The sequence below is a fragment of the Astatotilapia calliptera genome, chromosome 11 (assembly GCF_964374335.1).
Source record: "Astatotilapia calliptera chromosome 11, fAstCal68.1, whole genome shotgun sequence".
Lineage (NCBI taxonomy): Eukaryota > Metazoa > Chordata > Actinopteri > Cichliformes > Cichlidae > Astatotilapia > Astatotilapia calliptera.
Window position 1 is genome coordinate 17,202,832 of NC_137432.1, and position 17,916 is coordinate 17,220,747.

At 41.1% G+C, this 17,916-nt stretch overlaps 1 protein-coding gene across 2 annotated transcripts in view; it reads left to right on the forward strand.

Moving 5' to 3' along the window:
- Positions 1-17,916, forward strand: part of me1 (malic enzyme 1, NADP(+)-dependent, cytosolic) — an 85,019-nt gene that overhangs the window by 11,670 nt on the left and 55,433 nt on the right. For both annotated transcript variants that reach the window (XM_026183894.2, XM_080307856.1), the window contains exon 2: positions 14,847-14,980. In XM_026183894.2, coding sequence (XP_026039679.1) covers positions 14,847-14,980 — 134 coding nt within the window. The remainder of the gene's footprint in view (positions 1-14,846; positions 14,981-17,916) is intronic.

Here is a 17,916-nt window from a genome sequence, read left to right on the forward strand (position 1 = left end):
CAGTCTTTATTTCCACACACTTGCTGCTATGCTCTACAAGTTATGAACTGTCCTTTGGTGTGTTTTAAATTATGTCCATCACCTACACCTTGCTGCAGATTGTCCTGTTGCTTTGATGGAACATGGACAAATAGTGGATGTAAATTTTAGACACGAGCTATAAATTCTAAGCATAGCTGACAGCTGAAAGTAGAGAATTATGAGATACTTTACTTTTTAAACCCAGTCCCACATTTATCTAAAAAGATGTGTATTTTATGTATGTTTAAAAAAGACATTATTGTGTCATACAGGTAGGTTCAAGGGTATTTGGACAGTGAAATTTCTTATTTTTTTGTAATTTTGGGTCTGTACACCAGCACAGCATATTTAAGATTAAGCAGCGATAGAAGTGCAAACTTTCATCTTTAATGCAAATGGTTTACAAACATTTTTTGCATTAACTGTTTAGGAATTACAGCTATCTTTATGTATAGTTCCACATTTTCAGAGGCTCAAAAGTAATTGAACAAACTAACATTATTTTATGAATAATTGTTGTTTTTTAATAATTAGATAGAAACCCTTTTCATTTGTTCTGGACTTCTGCCTGAGGTCTAGCTCGCATCACCAAATCTTCCCTTGAGAAGCTCTGCAAGCCTTCCCTGCAGTCACCTTCAGTTGCTGCTTGTTTGTTAGTCTCACTGCCTTCAGTTTTATCTTCAGCTGAAAGTCCTGCTCTGTGAGGTGCTGGTTACTAGTAACTGGGTGCTGTCCAAACAGTTTGGCAGCTTTTGGCTGAACCTGAGCAGATTGTACAGGTCTGTACACTTCAGAAAACTTCACATCATCAATAAACTAGTGGCCCAGTTCCTCTGGAAGCCATACGTGGCCATGCCATAACACTGCCTCCCCCATGTTTGAAAGATGGTGTGGTATGCTTTAGATCATGAGCTGTTCCTCTCCTTCTCCATACTTTTCTCTTCTCTGCTACAAAGTCATCATGGTTTCATCTATTTTTTTTTCAGAGTTGTGCAGGTTTTATTAGAAGTTTGTTGGGCTTTCCTGTTTCCAGTTGTGGCACAGGGGTCATATAGTTTGTTATTAAGGTGTCTCTTGATTGTGGGCAATTATACTCTTGCTTCCTTGAAAGTGTTCTTGATTTGGTTAGATGTTGTGACGTTGTTTTTCTGAACCATATGAATAACTTTGTCATCATGCACTTTAATTGTCTTCTCTGGTTGTTCAGACCCTTTGGTGCTGCTGAGCAGATCAGTGCATTCCTTGTTTTTAACAATGTAGCAGACTGCTGATTTGAAGGGGTTTTTTTTAGGACCAACATCAACTATATTATGTATGTGATTTTTTTCAACCTGTAAGTTGTAGAAGCTGCCTGTTGTGATTGGGTCCATTCTGTATATTTTGTGGATATACATGGCTCATTGGTCTAGGGGTACAAGTGGTCCCGGGTTCAAATCCCAGACAAGCCTAGCTGAAACTGAGGTAAAATTCTACCTCTCTACCCTGAACAGCTGTAGAAACAAAGATCCTGATAATGGTGTTGTTGGTGAATTAAACTGGGAAAGACAGAACAAAAGGACTGCTGTTCTTGTAAAACCTTAACTTGGTCTAAATTGAAATTTTTATGTAAAATGTCATAAATTTAAACACCACAGAAACCAGAAACAATGAGCTAACTGAGTAAAGTGAGTCTAAATAAAATTTCTGAAATGTAGGAAATGTTACTTCATTTAAAAATAAAAAGGATGTCAACAATTAATTTTTGTGTAGTTTGTGTATTATGTACAGATATAATGTAAAGTGCGCTCAATTTTTGTAAAATTAAAAAAAAAAACGTACAAAACCAAAGAAAGTACCTTACATAAGCCTTATTATGTCCTGCTAAATTAAGCACCTGCAAAGGGATTATAAATATTGTGGTACAGGTCTTATTGGTCTAGGGGTGTGATGAGCACCCCGTGGAACAGTCAGGACTGAAGTGAATCCTGTGTAGAGTCTGTGGAAATCTCTTCCCTCGGCTGTCGAGTATTTTCACAGACACCCAAACAGGAAAAAAATACAATGAGCAGCAGAAACATAAATGTCTTTTCTCTTCACTTTCATGTGGTCAACTTTATGGCACTTGGAGCAAACAATTGTGTTAACATGAAGTGCTCACATAGGATTGATCATGACTATTTGTAATGAAAATTCTACTAAAAGAGGAAACCCCTAACATAGTGTTCACCATACTCAAGATCCTTCTGGAGAGTTTCAGTATTTCCCTCACTATGCCAAGTTGACACATTTTACCTTTCACTTTTCTTACATGGACTCAAATTCATGCACATGCACTCGTTCATACATGCACACACATTCAAGCTTAAATTTCTGCAAGATTTTCCATCCATCAGTGTTACACCTGCAAGTGCAAGGCAGAAGCCATAAATACACTTCCCATTTACACTCTGTGTACTTTTTTATAACCATTTAAGAAACCCTTCACTTTTACTTTTCAGAGGGAGGAAACACTTTAGTGGTCCTCGGGGTGGCCTTTATAAAATGCAGGAAAAGACTGTTACACCTGCTATGTGCTTAACAGAAACCCACTCCTATTTATTGAAGTCCACGGTCGGTCCAGTTAGCCTATAATTATCTGCCATGTGTGGAGTTCTGAAATGAACGAGTGAGCTTTAACTCCACACAGACATCTCTGACCTTTGCCATCACATTCCTGCCTCAGACTTGTTAACTGTCTCCCTGTCCTTTGTTTACTGAGACTAACAGTTTAGCTTGACTGAAGCAAATGTCTAACCACACAGGCTTTTGATGCACTGTGTACATTCTCCAAAATGTACAGGCATTTTAGTAGCTGTTTCCCCCCCCCCTAAACCCAGTGAACATGTGCTAACCTTGTGTCAGTCAAAGTGTTTATGCTTCCCTTCATTTCAGTGGATTCTTTGATTGATTTTTTTTCTTTTGTTTTTCCGAAGCCACACAGGTAATTACAGCTCCTCAGTCAGTCCACTGTCTGAAACAACTTATTTTGGAGCTTTTTAAAACGTACTTTTGGGGCAACGCCAGTCTTCTAATCCAGATTATTTTAAGAGGCATGTTTTAGAGACACATTTAACACATGATGCAGGTTACTGATATGTGCTGCTGCTTATATCAGTGATGAAACAAACATGGACTTATTGGAATTGAGTTAAATAGCAGCACAGACTTCCAGGATTCACCGGCATGCTTTGTTTTTAGAACAGGCCACTTTCAGCCCTTTTCAGTTTTTGCTCGTGTGTGTTCTAGAAGGACTTTTTGTATATTCACCCACAGCTGAGAATAGTCCTCAGCAAATAAGCATTTTTGTCCAGTTTGAGCAATGTGTAGTTAAAAATTCAGCCGGTTTCACAGATGCTTGTTAAAAATTGTTTCTTAAAAAGCAAACTGTAAAGTGCAGACAGTCCTTTTTGAGGACATCTACCAAGGTTTAGTGAGGATCAGGGTGTGGCGTGGTTTTCAGACACAGCTTAGGTCACATTTCTCTAAGAGCAGGCCTTTGTTTCAGGATGCAAGGTTTTCTAATATTGCTGGTGTTTCCACTTGATTGCTGATGCTTATAGAATTTATATGGAAAAGGATGACTCCCCTGGCCATTTTGAACAATGGGTGCAGTGATGCAAGTAGCCTTGCTTCCTCAGAATCAGGAAAGGTATTCTTGTGAAGTATGTTTCCAGTATCCAGCAGGTTTAGGTTTACACTGAGACCTACATCACTTTCCCTTTCTGAAACCCTAGACCATTTATATGCCAACTCCATATGGAGTTTAAATGATGTTCATGCTCTAAAACAGACACACATGCATACACAGACTGCTTGCTTTTTCTAAGACACGCATAGATAAGAAAGAGGAGTCAGATGGGAGGTAAGAGAGAAATTATGAGTGAGGAGGAGGAATGTTTCTAATATTTTTAAAGGAGCCTAGAGTTACAGGGAAAAGGTCATCAGTAGAGTATAAGGGGTCATTATTTGTGTTGGCCAAGAACCAGTCAGTGCACACCTCAATCCAAATTTATGGTTGCTGTATGATTTGCAGTTAAAATGCACAGAGTGAGCAAAAACACACATGCATGCACACGGTGGCATGAATGAATGCATTCATTTAGCCCTTCACTCCTTCTTTCTCTTTTCCTTCTCTTTCATCCCTCATCAATCACACACTTACGCTCTTACAGTGGTGTAAAATATACACAAGAACACCATCACACACCTCTACAGTGCCCCACAGGTTGTTGGCTGTGCACTGCTAGATGCTGAAGACTGCACTATGAAAGGGTATTAACACTTGTTTTTGTTCTCTTTTTCCACCTACTTCCTTTCCAGCTCTAATACTTAAGATCAAAGCTACAGACTACTGTTGAAGTTATAGTGATTAATGCCACAAAGCTTGGAAAAAAAGCTAAATCAGAGAAAGAATGCAGGGCTCACACATTATGTATACGTGTTAGTGAGCCTGCCTAATTTCTTTTAGCTTATTGTCTTCAGTGTAAGTACCATAGGGACAACAGCCAAAGCAAGCTAACAGATTAACATTTAGCAAGATGTCTGCTGAAAATGACTGAAAGAAAGTTACATAAAACTATAGTTTACAAAATGCAAAATACAAAATACATCTTGTCACATTCCTGGGTCTGTTGACCCAGCGTTTTAAGCTTTAGTTTATTTTAATGTTGATGTTTAAGTTCATTACGTTAGCTAAGTTCATTTGTTTTTTAGATTCCTCTTGTGTTTTCTTCCCCTGTATTTAAGTTTCCTTCACCCTTTATGTGCTTCATGCTGCTTGTCTTATGTTATCACGTTCGTGTTATGTCTGCTTTCCATTCTGTTTCCTGTTTTATTGTGAAAGTCCTTGTCCTATGTACGGTGTGTCTAGTTTTGCTTCCCCCGTCTCGTTAGGTCTGATTTGTCCCAGCTGTGGTCCCACCTGTTCCCATCCCCTCATTATCTCTCTGTGTACTTAAGTGCTCTGTCCTCCTTTGTTCAGTGTCAGGTCGTCTGTTGGGCTCCATGCTCCATGCTCCATGCTCCATGCTCCATGCTCCATGCTCCATGCTCCATGCTCCATGCTCCATGCTCCATGCTCCATGCTCCATGCTCCTTTTTAGTTTCGCCAGTTTAGATTACTGTTTATTCTCATCTTTGTTTGCCCCATGTATTATTTTGTGTTTCTCTATCAGCCATATTAAACGACTTGCTTTTTGTTAATTCAAGTTATTTACGCTTATCTTGGTGTCTGCATTTTGGGCCCTTTTTCGTCATCCATACAGTCTGCCTCCCACAGACTGTGACAGAATGACCTGACCATGTTGGACCCAGCGAACATTTATTTCAGTGACTTTTTTTGAATTTAAGATTCGTGTTCCGCAACTTCGCGGACTTTGGATTATTTCCTGTGCAGGGAAGCAGGAGGAGGAGAAGGAGGCTATTCAGGCTCAGCTGACCCAGATAGCCATGGCTAACCCAAGATTTTTGGATTTTCTTTTTGCCTGAGGATATAAAGAACTCTGAAACCCTAGACCATTTATGAGCCAACTCCATATGGAGTTTAAATGATGATCATGCTCTAAAACAGACACACATACATACACAGACTACTTGCTTTTTCTAAGATATGCATAGATAAGAAAGAGGAGTCAGATGGGAGGTAAGAGAGAAATTATGAGTGAGGAGGAGGAATGTTTGTAATATTTTTAAAGGGACTGGAGTTTGGATTTTTATATCAAAATTTGCCCCATGACAGCCTAAGGATGCTTTTGCCACTAACAAGCAGAAGTTTGATGAGTTCAGTTCTGCTTACAGCTCAGCTTATTATAAAATTTCTTTCTCTTTTCCTACGTGGCAGCACCAGAGAGAGGCTGAGCTGAGTGTGTCGGTGGTGGTGGTGGTTAGCTTTGCTGTTATATAACAATCCTGGTCGGCTGACTGATCACAGACTTAAATAGCTGCGACTACTGGCCCATTACATCCAGTGAGCCAGTCACCCCACCAGCCAAACGCTGGCTGCCCCAGCACTCTGCCTTTGACCTCATAAAACAGCAGCCGTGCCCCCTACGTTCTTTCTTTCTTTTCCCGCTCTTTTCCTTGTTTTTGTCACTTTTCCTTGTTTTTCTAATCTTTGGATTCTATCTGCTAATCCCAGCTATGATAACAATGGGATAAATCTGTCATTCCACTGGGATATCTACTGTCTTACCCCCACCAGCTGTTTTCACAGCGTCTAGACATACATGCCGCTATTGATTAAACAAGAGGATGGCACGATGATGACAATGACAATGACAATGACAATGACGACGTCATGCGGCGTGGTTCTTCTCTTGTGGCGAGATTAAACTGACTCACTGCTCATGTTTTTGGGCCTCAAAACCAGGTCTTAGGACAGTTTTGAGTGTGGTGTGTGTGCTTGTGAAGTACGTACAAAACCCTGTGCACATTGTCTGCACAAGCTGTACGTGCTTATGATGATTTTACTTAAATTTGCATTAAAAATCACTATTTCTTTATAGTGTGTGTGTGTATGTGTGTGTTTCTAAACACTGCAACTGTGATGGAGGAAAAGGAGGCGTATGACTCAGTCTTTCCCTCAGCTGTTAGCCAGAGTCTCCCCCGGTGTGGGTCACAGTCAGCCAACCGAATGAACTCATCAGGACGCTTCCCGTGATAGCAAGTTTCTAATTCAGTTTCAGCTGACTCTTGATATTTACCAGTCTCCTGCATGTGTTTTGGAGTCTGAATGGGATTACTCGGCACGTCTGGGGCACATATTGTATTCAGGTTCAGGAATTGAGATGTCTACGTGGGTATTTCTTAAGCTTCAAGGCAACTTTTTTTTTTTTATGCAAGGAAAAGAAACATTGTTTTTGGCTTAGCAGACACATTGACATAGTTAACTAAGGTCCTACTTGCTACTGTAGGCTTCACATCTAACTGTATGAGTCTAAGCTGCATTGTGGGGCGCACACGTGGCAGTAATAGAGGGGTAGAGTAGATGGCGCTGGTGGTGGTGTTTATGGGAACAACCTCAGCAGTCCTCTGTTCCCTGTTTGGTCAGCTGCAGCGAGATCGCTGGTCTGAGGAGCTCTGACATCACCAGCCGAAGTGAATCCAGATCCACTGGTCTATGGTGTAATAGCAGTGTGGGTGAACTTAACCGCTGTAGATGACTTTCTCACAGTGCCGTTTAATGTTACGCAAATGTTACCCCCCTCTGCAGTTTTATTTCAGGTCTATTCAAAGTCAACTTTTGTATTGCCAGCCATTTAAAAAGGGTGTCTTCTTTTTGCCAGGATAAAGTTTTTCTGCTTTTTGCTTTCCAAGTTGTGAAATATATCCTACCACTCTCGCCCACTCACTCACTAAAATGCTAGCAGGGTTCAGGGAAGCAAACCATCCAGCCCAGAACTCTCTAAAAGAAGGAGTTCTGTAAGGGAAACCAGACAAGTTATTGAATGCTTTTCTTGCATTAAAATAATAATTTAGAGAATTTTGAAATTAGTCGATTTGATATTATTATGAGTAAATGCAAATGCGTTTTTTAAATAATGATGTTGTTTATTACAGGACAAAAGCTATCCAAACCTACCTAAGTAATTGTCCCCCTTGTGAAGTATTTATTTATTTCATTTTTTTAGTAAGCTAAATTCAAATAGGATCAGTTAGGTTTGGATAGCTTTTTCCCTTGATAAATAAAATCATAATTTAAAAACTGCATTTTGTGATCTTAACCATCTAAGTGTAACAAATAAGAAAACTTGAAAGGGCCAAATACTTTTTAACAGCACCGTAGTCTCTGAGACAGTCTTTTAAAAGGATTTGAAACTCTACTTTTCAATGACTTGTGGCAAATGAAATGTTATTGACATGTTTAAAATAGCTCCAGTATTTATTTTATTAAAGGGTCAAATAGTGCCAAAACATCAAACCTTTGAGGATCCTGAATACATGCAATTAAAAGATTACTTGATTCCCAGCCCAACCCTCAGATTAGAGACTTACTGTACTTATGACTTGCAAATCAAGCTTACTCTGCCTTAGTTTTCTTTTAAAGACATGCATTAACACCCCATAAACCTCTTTGCCTTTATAGCTTTACAGTGTATATGATGTGGTTTACCTGTTATTATGTACAAACCCTTTTCTGCTCTATTTTTTTTTCACTCTACATTTGCAGCTCTCATAAATACTGCTGAATCATTGCAACAGCAAGAAAAACATTTTTTTTAAAAGGCAGAAAAAAGGATGCAACAGATGGATGAGAGGAAGTGGGGTTAAGATGTCTATCACTATACACCACCTTCATCCAGCAGTTTATGCTGTGCTATGTGCTAAACATGTTGTACATGAAGGCCATGTTGTGTATTGCCTTGGCTCTCCCACACTCCCTCTCCCACACAGCCCTGAATAGAGAAGTGCTCTGTGACCACACACATCTCTGCCAGGTCTTATCTCAGTGCCAAACATTTGAGCCCTTTCCCTGTCGAAGGCCTGTGGGCTTTTGTCCCCCTGTCTGATCTGTGATTGTGGTTGAGAGAGGCTCAATGGGGAAAGGCCTCCGTTTCGTGCTAGGCTCTGGTCACTTTCAATAGGGGCTGTCTCTGCAAGAGAAACATTGAAGCTCAGGGAGCACAATAAGAAATGGAGAAAAATGAAACTCAGTCTGTGTGGCTGGCTATTATTTAAAAATAAAACGTGCGTCTATGATATTAAATGGTGTCGGTACTTGCTACAGCAGATCATCAGCCTCCGTCTCAGCCTGTCCCTAGCATCCTCTTCTGACACACCAATCCTCTGCATGTCATCTTTCACTACATTCGTGAATCTTCTCTGTGGCCTTCCTCTTTTTCTCCAGCCTGACAGCTTCATATTTGACAAAAATGCCAGTAAAAACAATAACACCACAGGCATGGTTGTGAGATTGTGTTCCGCTACACTGAAATATGGGAAAGAGCTGGTGGCACTAACCTGTTACTCAAGCAGTCACATTACTAAAAATGCAGCTTTAACCTGTAATGCAAGTTAAATAAGAGAGTTAAAAAGTCTCCCACATGTACAGATGTCAGAAGGGAGAATTGTTTTTCCTTGTTTGTTTGTTTTTCTGATGTCGTTTTTTGGGTTGCTTCCTCGGTGGGCTTGGTTTTTCAGCTCACATTACAGCTAATACAGAGCTCAATTCCTACATGATTATCTGATTTGGTGGATGTGATGGAAGGCTTTGATTTGTTATGTTCTGTTCACTTCAGCAGCCAGAACTCAGTTTCCCCAAAATGAACTACAACATTACATTTACATTATTAATTATATCACATTGTTTCTTTGCGTAACATAACTGGATCTGATGTTTGTTTATACCTCGGAATATAAGTTAGTTCAAATCAAGTTATCCTTGATGACTCTGTTAAGCTTTAAAATGCTTCGCCTGTCCCAGCAGATACAGCCCTTTTATCAGCCCCATGAGGAAACAGTTGTTTCATATCACACTGCATTGAATGCATGACAGTCATATACTTGTTTCACTCATGTTTGTAATTTGTCATCGTGTGCAGGAAATTCCATCATACAGCATTCACTGCATGCTTTTCACAGTGAAATATCAGTGTGAGAAAGTGTTTCTGGACCGTGTTATTGTTGGGATAAGAAGCCCTCTCCTCTCGTGACATTAAAGAATTTCTACATGAAGGAATAGTTGAAGGCTGTATTGAAGGGAGTGGCTTTACTGTCAACCTTAAAAGCTCAATGTTAGACTGAACTCTGTGTGGTAGTGGCCTGAAGGAAATTAAAAGGCTGAGACAGCAGAATGTTTAGGTTTCTAAATCTTCATGCTGAAAAGTTGCACCAAGCCCACCCTTTGAACTCCATAGGAAGAACAGAAAGGCATTTTATCAGCTTCAAAGGACTTGTACTTTCATCTCTGTTGTTTAGCCTTCTGGCATCTAATTAGATGTTTCCTCTATCCACTGAGTGTTTAGGGGTGGGCATGGCACCAGTCCAAGGTTAAGAGCTGGCACTGCCCAGTGGGTAGATTACAGGTTAAGGTTGCTACTGCGGCTTCTGGAACATGAGGCTGCGGGCATCACATGTGTTGGCACAGGGTGCGGGCACTTCAGATGTGGTTAGGGCCATGTGGAAGCTTTCTAGGGTTTATCCCGCCCAGCCCAGTTTAGGGCTCCCGAACAGCAGCAGTGAAACTCAGAAACCTGTGTTTAGACAAACAAACATAGAGATGGTTTGTGTGTATACACAAGTGTCTACGTTTGTCACTGTACTTTCATTTTAAAGAATATAAACCAAGAAAATATAGTGAAGACAAATGTTGATATTTGTTCTATTAAGAATATGTGGATCTTTTGTTAGCATGCTGCGTCATTTAGTTTGAGACTTTCTTACATAATTAACTGAGCTATATATGTGAGTGACGGTTGAAATTCTTCTGCAAACTTTCGGTTGGACTAAAGGAGAGCAATGGTCCACATTTTTCTCCATGTGCAGCTATCTTAACTTTTCCGCTGTTAGATGAAAGCTCAGGCCACCATTCCTTAAATGTATTTACCCTGGCTCGTGTTGAGAGAACGGTCTTCTTTATACATTATTAGGTCGATCGACAAGCATGTTGAGGGAAAGACAAACAAGACGCCAGGACTGAAGAGATTGGCAGTTCTTGTTGTCATGCTGACAACACGGGTGGTGCAGAGTCAATATTCAAGTCATGAGTCAAAAAGATGTCAAATCTGGTGTTAGTGGTTCCCATGCTTTGCCCTGCCAAACTCTCTGAACCATGTACTGCTAATCCTTCTTACCATAAAGCCATCTTATGCACCCCACCCCTGCACTCTTCTTCTGTTGTCCCAAGTGGCTAGGTCTGACCCGGCCGCTAGGTTTTATCTTTAATCATGAAATGATTCTGGAGCACAGTGTTTCCCCTCTCTGGACTGCTGAGCTGCTCGATCCTTTGTCAGGGATGTTAATTGGTCATTTAAGGCCAGACTTAGTGGATGGTATCTGTTTCACATGTGAAACTGGTTGCCTCTGAACCATGTCGGTAATTATTCTTAATGAAGCGTGGCAATGGGCAAGAGCTGTGATATATTGTACAGTGTAAATTCAATATTTGCTTTTTTCTGGTGTATTTTTCTTTTTCTGTTCTTTTCTCTTTAGACCCTGAGACCTAAAGCGAACAGATTAAGACATTATGCGAAAATTATATTTGATGACCTACTTTTTTATATTTAATTTTATTATCCACCTTAGTAAAGTACGCCGTGCACATCTGACTGCAAAGTTTCCTTCCACACTATTATATCTCTGTCTTTTGTTTCCCTGTCTGCGAACTAGACGAGATGTGGCAGTCTCAACTGCTGTTTCAGCCTGAACCATGCTGAAGTAGTCTTCCAGTAGGTGGACAACTGGTTCATGTGCTGCTTTGCAAAGCTCACCAAGGCAGCAGAGCAGAGTAAGGCAAACATTTATCCTATCCCTCCCTGAGCCTGGTTCTGCTACAGGTTTCTTCCTTTTAAAAGGGAGTTTTCCTTCCCACTGTTGCCAAGTGCGGGCTCATAGGTGGCTGTTCCATTATTGGGGCTTTTCTCTGTATTATTTTTGGCTCTGTGATATAAATAAAACTCAAATGAATTGAACTGGATTAAGTATGCCCATTATAAGCTTGCTGGCTGCCATCAACAGCTGCAGTTCAGTGGAGATACATGCACCAGATTCAACACAAGACTATAAGCACAACTGCTCTGTTACTTTCTAACATTGGAAGTTGTGGAGATACAGAAATTCTTTTATTGCTGCCATATAATCTGCATCATACCCCACTGCTTTATAAGTGTCCACAACATGTATTTTGGTCAAAAGACATATGTTGATGTTTTCTCCAGGCTGTTAATAAACTCAATGTTTGATTGCACTTTTCTGGGGCCTCCGTGGTTTGTGACACTGCTCTACATTGATCGATTTCGCGACAAAGTGCATGCAGGAATGGAGTGCATCCTTTATTAATGTCCACAGTGGATAGCATTCCTCGTACTAAAGGAACAATCAGCTTACTTTAGCATGTAAAAAAAGTTCTTTAGAAGTACCAAAAATAGGTGTCGCTGGGTTTAAGTGCACTAATATGTTGGCTCTTTAAAGTACAGTCTCATGACTGATGTGTATCTGTTGTAAACTGAGGTAAAAATAGAACATGCGTATTGTAAATAGCCTGAAATGAACAACAGCAGAAATGTCCTCAGTCAGGACAAGTTTTGGGCGTGTTTGATTTGAGTCATTAAGCAGCCAAAAACATCACTCAGTTAGCATGCAAATGCTGTTTTAAAACCCTTCCTGCACATACAATCTGACAGTGTGAAAGTGAAATCTAATGAGTCTGAGAGCTGTGAAAGCACTGTGAAAGTAGGACGTAAGCGCACAATTGGGCAGGCTAATTACAGAGCTAGACGTGTGCAAATCTGCTCAGTTAATCTGTGCAAGAAAACCATTTCTCCCAAAGGAAGTGTAAGCCAGCGCAAATAAAGCATGTTTCGGCTAATTAAAGGCTCCCGTTTGTCTGTTTATGTGGGTGTGTGTTGAGTGTTTTTTAACTTTAGTGTTCAAATGTGAGTTGTGTCTAAAGCAGCCAGTCCCCAGAGGACACCAGTGTGTGCTGCAGCCAGTGAATCTCAGCTAATGGAGGAACATTGTGAGGAATCTGATTTTATAGGCTCATATTAAGCTCATTTTGCCGTGTGTATTTTAAGACTCTCGCATAGTCTGCTGCTGCAGACATGTCCAGCTGCTGCTCCAAACTCACATAGAGTCTGATGAGAACAGCTGGCTCTCTGAAAAATAGAAAATCTCTTTTGATAATTGGGGAAGGTTGTAATTCAGAACTGCTTCTGTCCTTTTGAGGTCCGTTAAGTACAGGCTACACAGAGCCTCGGCTAACGACGGACGGATTGGGGTGCATAATTCAGTATCTCAAATGACTGATGCCTTGTTTTTCCCTGAGTCAAGTTTAGATTTAGTACTGTCACTAAAAAAAAGAAAACAGATTTATGAGACTTCATGTTTACATGCTGTTAACTTATGTAGTTACATACAGTAATTCCTGCTTGCTGGTAGGTAATTAAGAAAACACAAAATCCTTTTCTTTCAGATCTCCCGCCAAAAAGGGCAAAGGCGTGTCTTTGCTTGTTTCTTTCGCCTCATTACCCAGAATCATTTAGATTAAATCTAAAACCAACAGTTTGGAAACCATCTGCTTTTTTATTCAAATAATGCAAAGCTAATTTGAAGCGTGTCTGTGGTCAGCACTGATGGTTCACGTGACGTCAAAATTGCAGAATTTTATTATTCTGTGTCTCATGCTTTGCTGCTTTTCTTTAGCAGCGGGTCCTGTGATCAAGTGCCTTTTTTTAACAACTTCAGAACCATTTTAACATAACCAGAAACATAAATGTGCCAGAGGTTTGGCAGGGTTGCATGTAAATAGTTGGTGGCCCGGGGATGGAAACCAGCACAGGGACGTTTACAGCCGGGCTTCGCTTCTGTCTTACTAGTCAGCAACAGTAGCTGGCGTGCTGAAGCTGAGGTTTCTGAGGTCGCTGCACTTTTATGGATTGAAAATGCTCGACGTATCATGCCTCACTTGCAGAGAATAGTCAAAGCTGTTCCAGTCTTAAACGTGGGCTTGATGCTTGTTATGGGTTTTTTGGGGACAGCCATCCTTTCAGAGGAGCTGAAGTATCCAAAGTACCCCACCTCTTTCTACTGTCACTTTAAGATGCATTACTTCTCCTGAGTGTGATCAGTCTCTTCTTTGTATGCTCCACTTATGCATGTTTTTCCAGTATTCCAGTTCAGGTCAGGGGGTGAACAAGATAAAAGCCAACGCAGAGGTCAAAGTTGAAACAGGTCATTAGCCTGAGCCCCGTTATGTACGTGGCTTTGTCAGTAAATGTTGACATCACACCAGAATGTGAGTTAGCAGCGGCATATCTGAGAGTGAGGAGCCCGTCTGAGAGCAAGCAGTCAGCCGGAGCTGAGGACAAGTTTAACCCACCTTAACACAAATAAGTGGTGAATGTGTTCCATAAAATATTCATTTATTCACATTTCACAGCAGTATTGCAACACACACCATGATGATTAGTGCTGCTTTAATTGCAGGACATGCAGAAAAACACAAATAATTCTATCATTTAAAGAAAGTAATTAAGGTTGAACCAATCGATCTACACTCATCTGCTGTTTCAAATGTAATCCATTTCAATTTTTCGGTGCTGCAGAAAGCTGCCTCTGCCTCATACACACAGGTTCCCCAGAGTGAGCTCTCTTTTGGATTAGGAACAGCCATCACGGATCATAGCTAAATATCTTAATCCAAAACTAGAAACAGAGACCATGGCATAAAATGTTTTTATATACACAGTATTGCTGTTTAGGGTCAACAGTAACAGTGTAACAGACACGCACAGTGACTGGTAAGTAAATGTTATTGGAAAAGTTGCTGAGGGTAATGAAAAGTGACAGAGGAGCTGAGTCAGACATGAAGCTCACACATAGGGATGCACTGAGACTGATGCATGAGTGTGTGTCTAAATGGTTCTTATGATTCATTTAGAAAATTCCAAAAATGCCTACCTGCCATTAACGGAGAGTCAAATACTAAGAGCTCAGTAAAACAGACTTTTGCATTCCTGTATGCTTACTATACCAGATAGTTGGGACTCAGTCAGTGGTTTCGCCCAGTCTGAAGGTCATGTGTGTGTGTTATTATGATGGCAGACAGTGGATTTTGATTGTGTGTTTATTTTGTGCCTGTGTGTTTGTAGGGCATGGCTTTCTCCCTGGAGGAGCGTCTCCAGGTGGGGATCCACGGCCTGCTGCCTCCCTGCTTCGCCAGTCAGGACATGCAGCTGCTGCGAGTGCTCAAGAACTATGACATGAAGAGAGATGATCTGGACAGGTGAGACTGGCACAGTCTAACACAGATGGGAAATCTCTTCACAGTCAAGCTGCAATGACTTACCCACCTTATCAGCTTCGAATCAGCAGCCCATGAAGGGTTGAATTTCAACTAATCCTCCTAGTGCACGCAGAGAGTTCCACATCTGGAAGCCTTCAAGACACGGAAGGGATTAGTGATCCACCCCTCTAAAGTCCACATCCATCTCCTAACCCCATAGATGTTACCTAACAAACCTGCACGCTATTCTCCCCATCTCTCCTGCCAGATCTTCTTGTTGTCATACCCTCCATGTGGTCCAAATGAAAAGTGCAGACAGTTTTACATGCTTCATTAGACTCAATGCTGTTACCATTGTGCAATGAAAGTGCCATTTGCAAACATTTCAGTTCGAGCTCTTTGATCAGTCAAAGTCATCGTCTGGTTTACTGTTTTGAATTATCTGCAGCGCACTGAATAATATGTGTTTGTGAAGCTTCCCCTTGCTCTAGTTAGCTGTCACTATAATGCTTGTGAGACAGGATTCAGGGTCAGCAGGAATTACTGTAGATAGCTTCTTAACAGCCTCCTCATTTCTCACCATAGCAACAGTGCAGCGTCAGCATATAAAATCAGTTATTACAAGCCTGACATTGCCATTCCCATGCCCTATCGGTGTCATTTACAATCTCTCCGGGACTTGAGCATCTTCCAAACTATGAGTTTTGCTCTCGTAGATCACAGACTGCTTTTGCCTGTCGTTGCTCGAGCATGCTGTGTTTACATACAGTCTGTCCTGTGACTCTGAATCCTTCTTTGGTGTTTAACGCTAGACGTTGTCATTCATTTTTTTATTGAGCATAACTCAAAATGTCATCTTCCCATACTATTTTAATCCCACGTGTGGAATTTGTCTTGGTTTTGAATTTTTTGAAAAAAGAGAAACGGCACTGTGAGCACATGCGTTTGCCATTTGAGATGATGGAGCGACTCGAATGCTTGCTGTGACTGCACCGTCAACACAGGAAATGGATGTTCAAAGCCTTCGCCAAGCACAATACTGCAGGACATAAAATGGTACAGCTGAAGGGGAACTTCACATCCAGTGATGTTGTTAAAAGGCATTAATAGATTTAAAATGAGCCAAGGCTGAGCAGAGCTTGTTGATCACTCATGCTAAGACAGATAAAGGAAGAGATAGATGAGGTCCTAAGTCAGCTGCCCCACTAGGTTGACTTTAAAGGAAACAATGCATCCAATAAGTCAGCAGGGATACTGCTTTATAAAGCAGTGTGTACTGTAAATATTGCTGTTTCCTGGGTGTGGGAGTGTGCTCCCTTTTAAGGTTAAAAATGGATAAAGAATTTTTTCTTAACATTTGCCAGCATCAGATCAAACCATATCACCCCACAGGAAATTATTAGGATTTTCTATGGAGACGTAACTAGTTGTGTGGTTCTGTTTGATGACTGACAGTCACAATTGAAGTCATTAAAATGTTGAAGAAAAATGTAAAATGTCTATTATTGTGCTCAACTGAAGCTACGTGTCGACGCAGTTTCCACCTTTTTTCTCAGCCGTGCCCTTCTTTGTGTTTCGGGATCTCTGTTGATTTTACTCATGAAGACCAGTTTACTTTCAAATCTTTTACTTTTCTCTCAGCCCACCAAAGAAAGAAAGGATTATATTGTGAAAAGTAACAAATGTGATCATCCCATCTCACTTTTGCCTCTCTTTAAATTCCACACACAATGAAACATACAGTGGGGCAAAAAAGTATTTAGTCAGCCACCAATTGTGCAAGTTCCCCCACCTAAAATGATGACAGAGGTCAGTAATTTGCACCAGAGGTACACTTCAACTGTGAGAGACAGAATGTGAAAAGAAAATCCATGAATTCACATGGTAGGATTTGTAAAGAATTTATTCGTAAATTAGGGTGGAAAATAAGTATTTGGTCACCTCAAACATGGAAAATCTCTGGCTCTCACAGACCTGTAACGTCTTCTGTAAGAAGCTTTTCTGTCCCCCACTCGTTACCTGTATGAATGGCACCTGTTTGAACCCATCATCTGTATAAAAGACACCTGTCCACAGCCTCAAACAGTCAGACTCCAAACTCCGCCATGGCCAAGACCAAAGAGCTTTCGAAGGACACCAGGAAAAGTATTGTAGACCTGCACCAGACTGGGAAGAGTGAATCTACAATAGGCAAGCAGCTTGGTGTGAAAAAATCAACTGTGGGAGCAATCATCAGAAAATGGAAGACATACAAGACCACTGATAATCTCCCTCGATCTGGGGCTCCACGCAAGATCTCATCTCGTGGGGTCAAAATGATCATGAGAACGGTGAGCAAAGATCCCAGAACCACACGGGGGGACCTGGTGAATGACCTGCAGAGAGCTGGGACCAAAGTAACAAAGGTCACCATCAGTAACACACTACAACGGCAGGGAATCAAATCCCGCAGTGCCAGACGTGTTCCGCTGCTGAAGCCAGTGCATGTCCAGGCCCGTCTGAAGTTTGCCAGAGAGCACATGGATGATACAGCAGAGGATTGGGAGAATGTCATGTGGTCAGATGAAACCAAAGTAGAACTTTTTGGTATAAACTCAACTCGTCGTGTTTGGAGGACGAAGAATACTGAGTTGCATCCCAAGAACACCATACCTACTGTGAAGCATGGGGGTGGAAACATCATGCTATGGGGCTGTTTTTCTGCCAAGGGGACAGGACGACTGATCCGTGTTAAGGACAGAATAAATGGGGCCATGTATCGTGAGATTTTGAGCCAAAACCTCCTTCCATCAGTGAGAACTTTGAAGATGAAACGAGGCTGGGTCTTCCAACATGACAATGATCCAAAACACACCGCCCGGGCAACAAAGGAGTGGCTCCGTAAGAAGCATTTGAAAGTCCTGGAGTGGCCTAGCCAGTCTCCAGACCTCAACCCC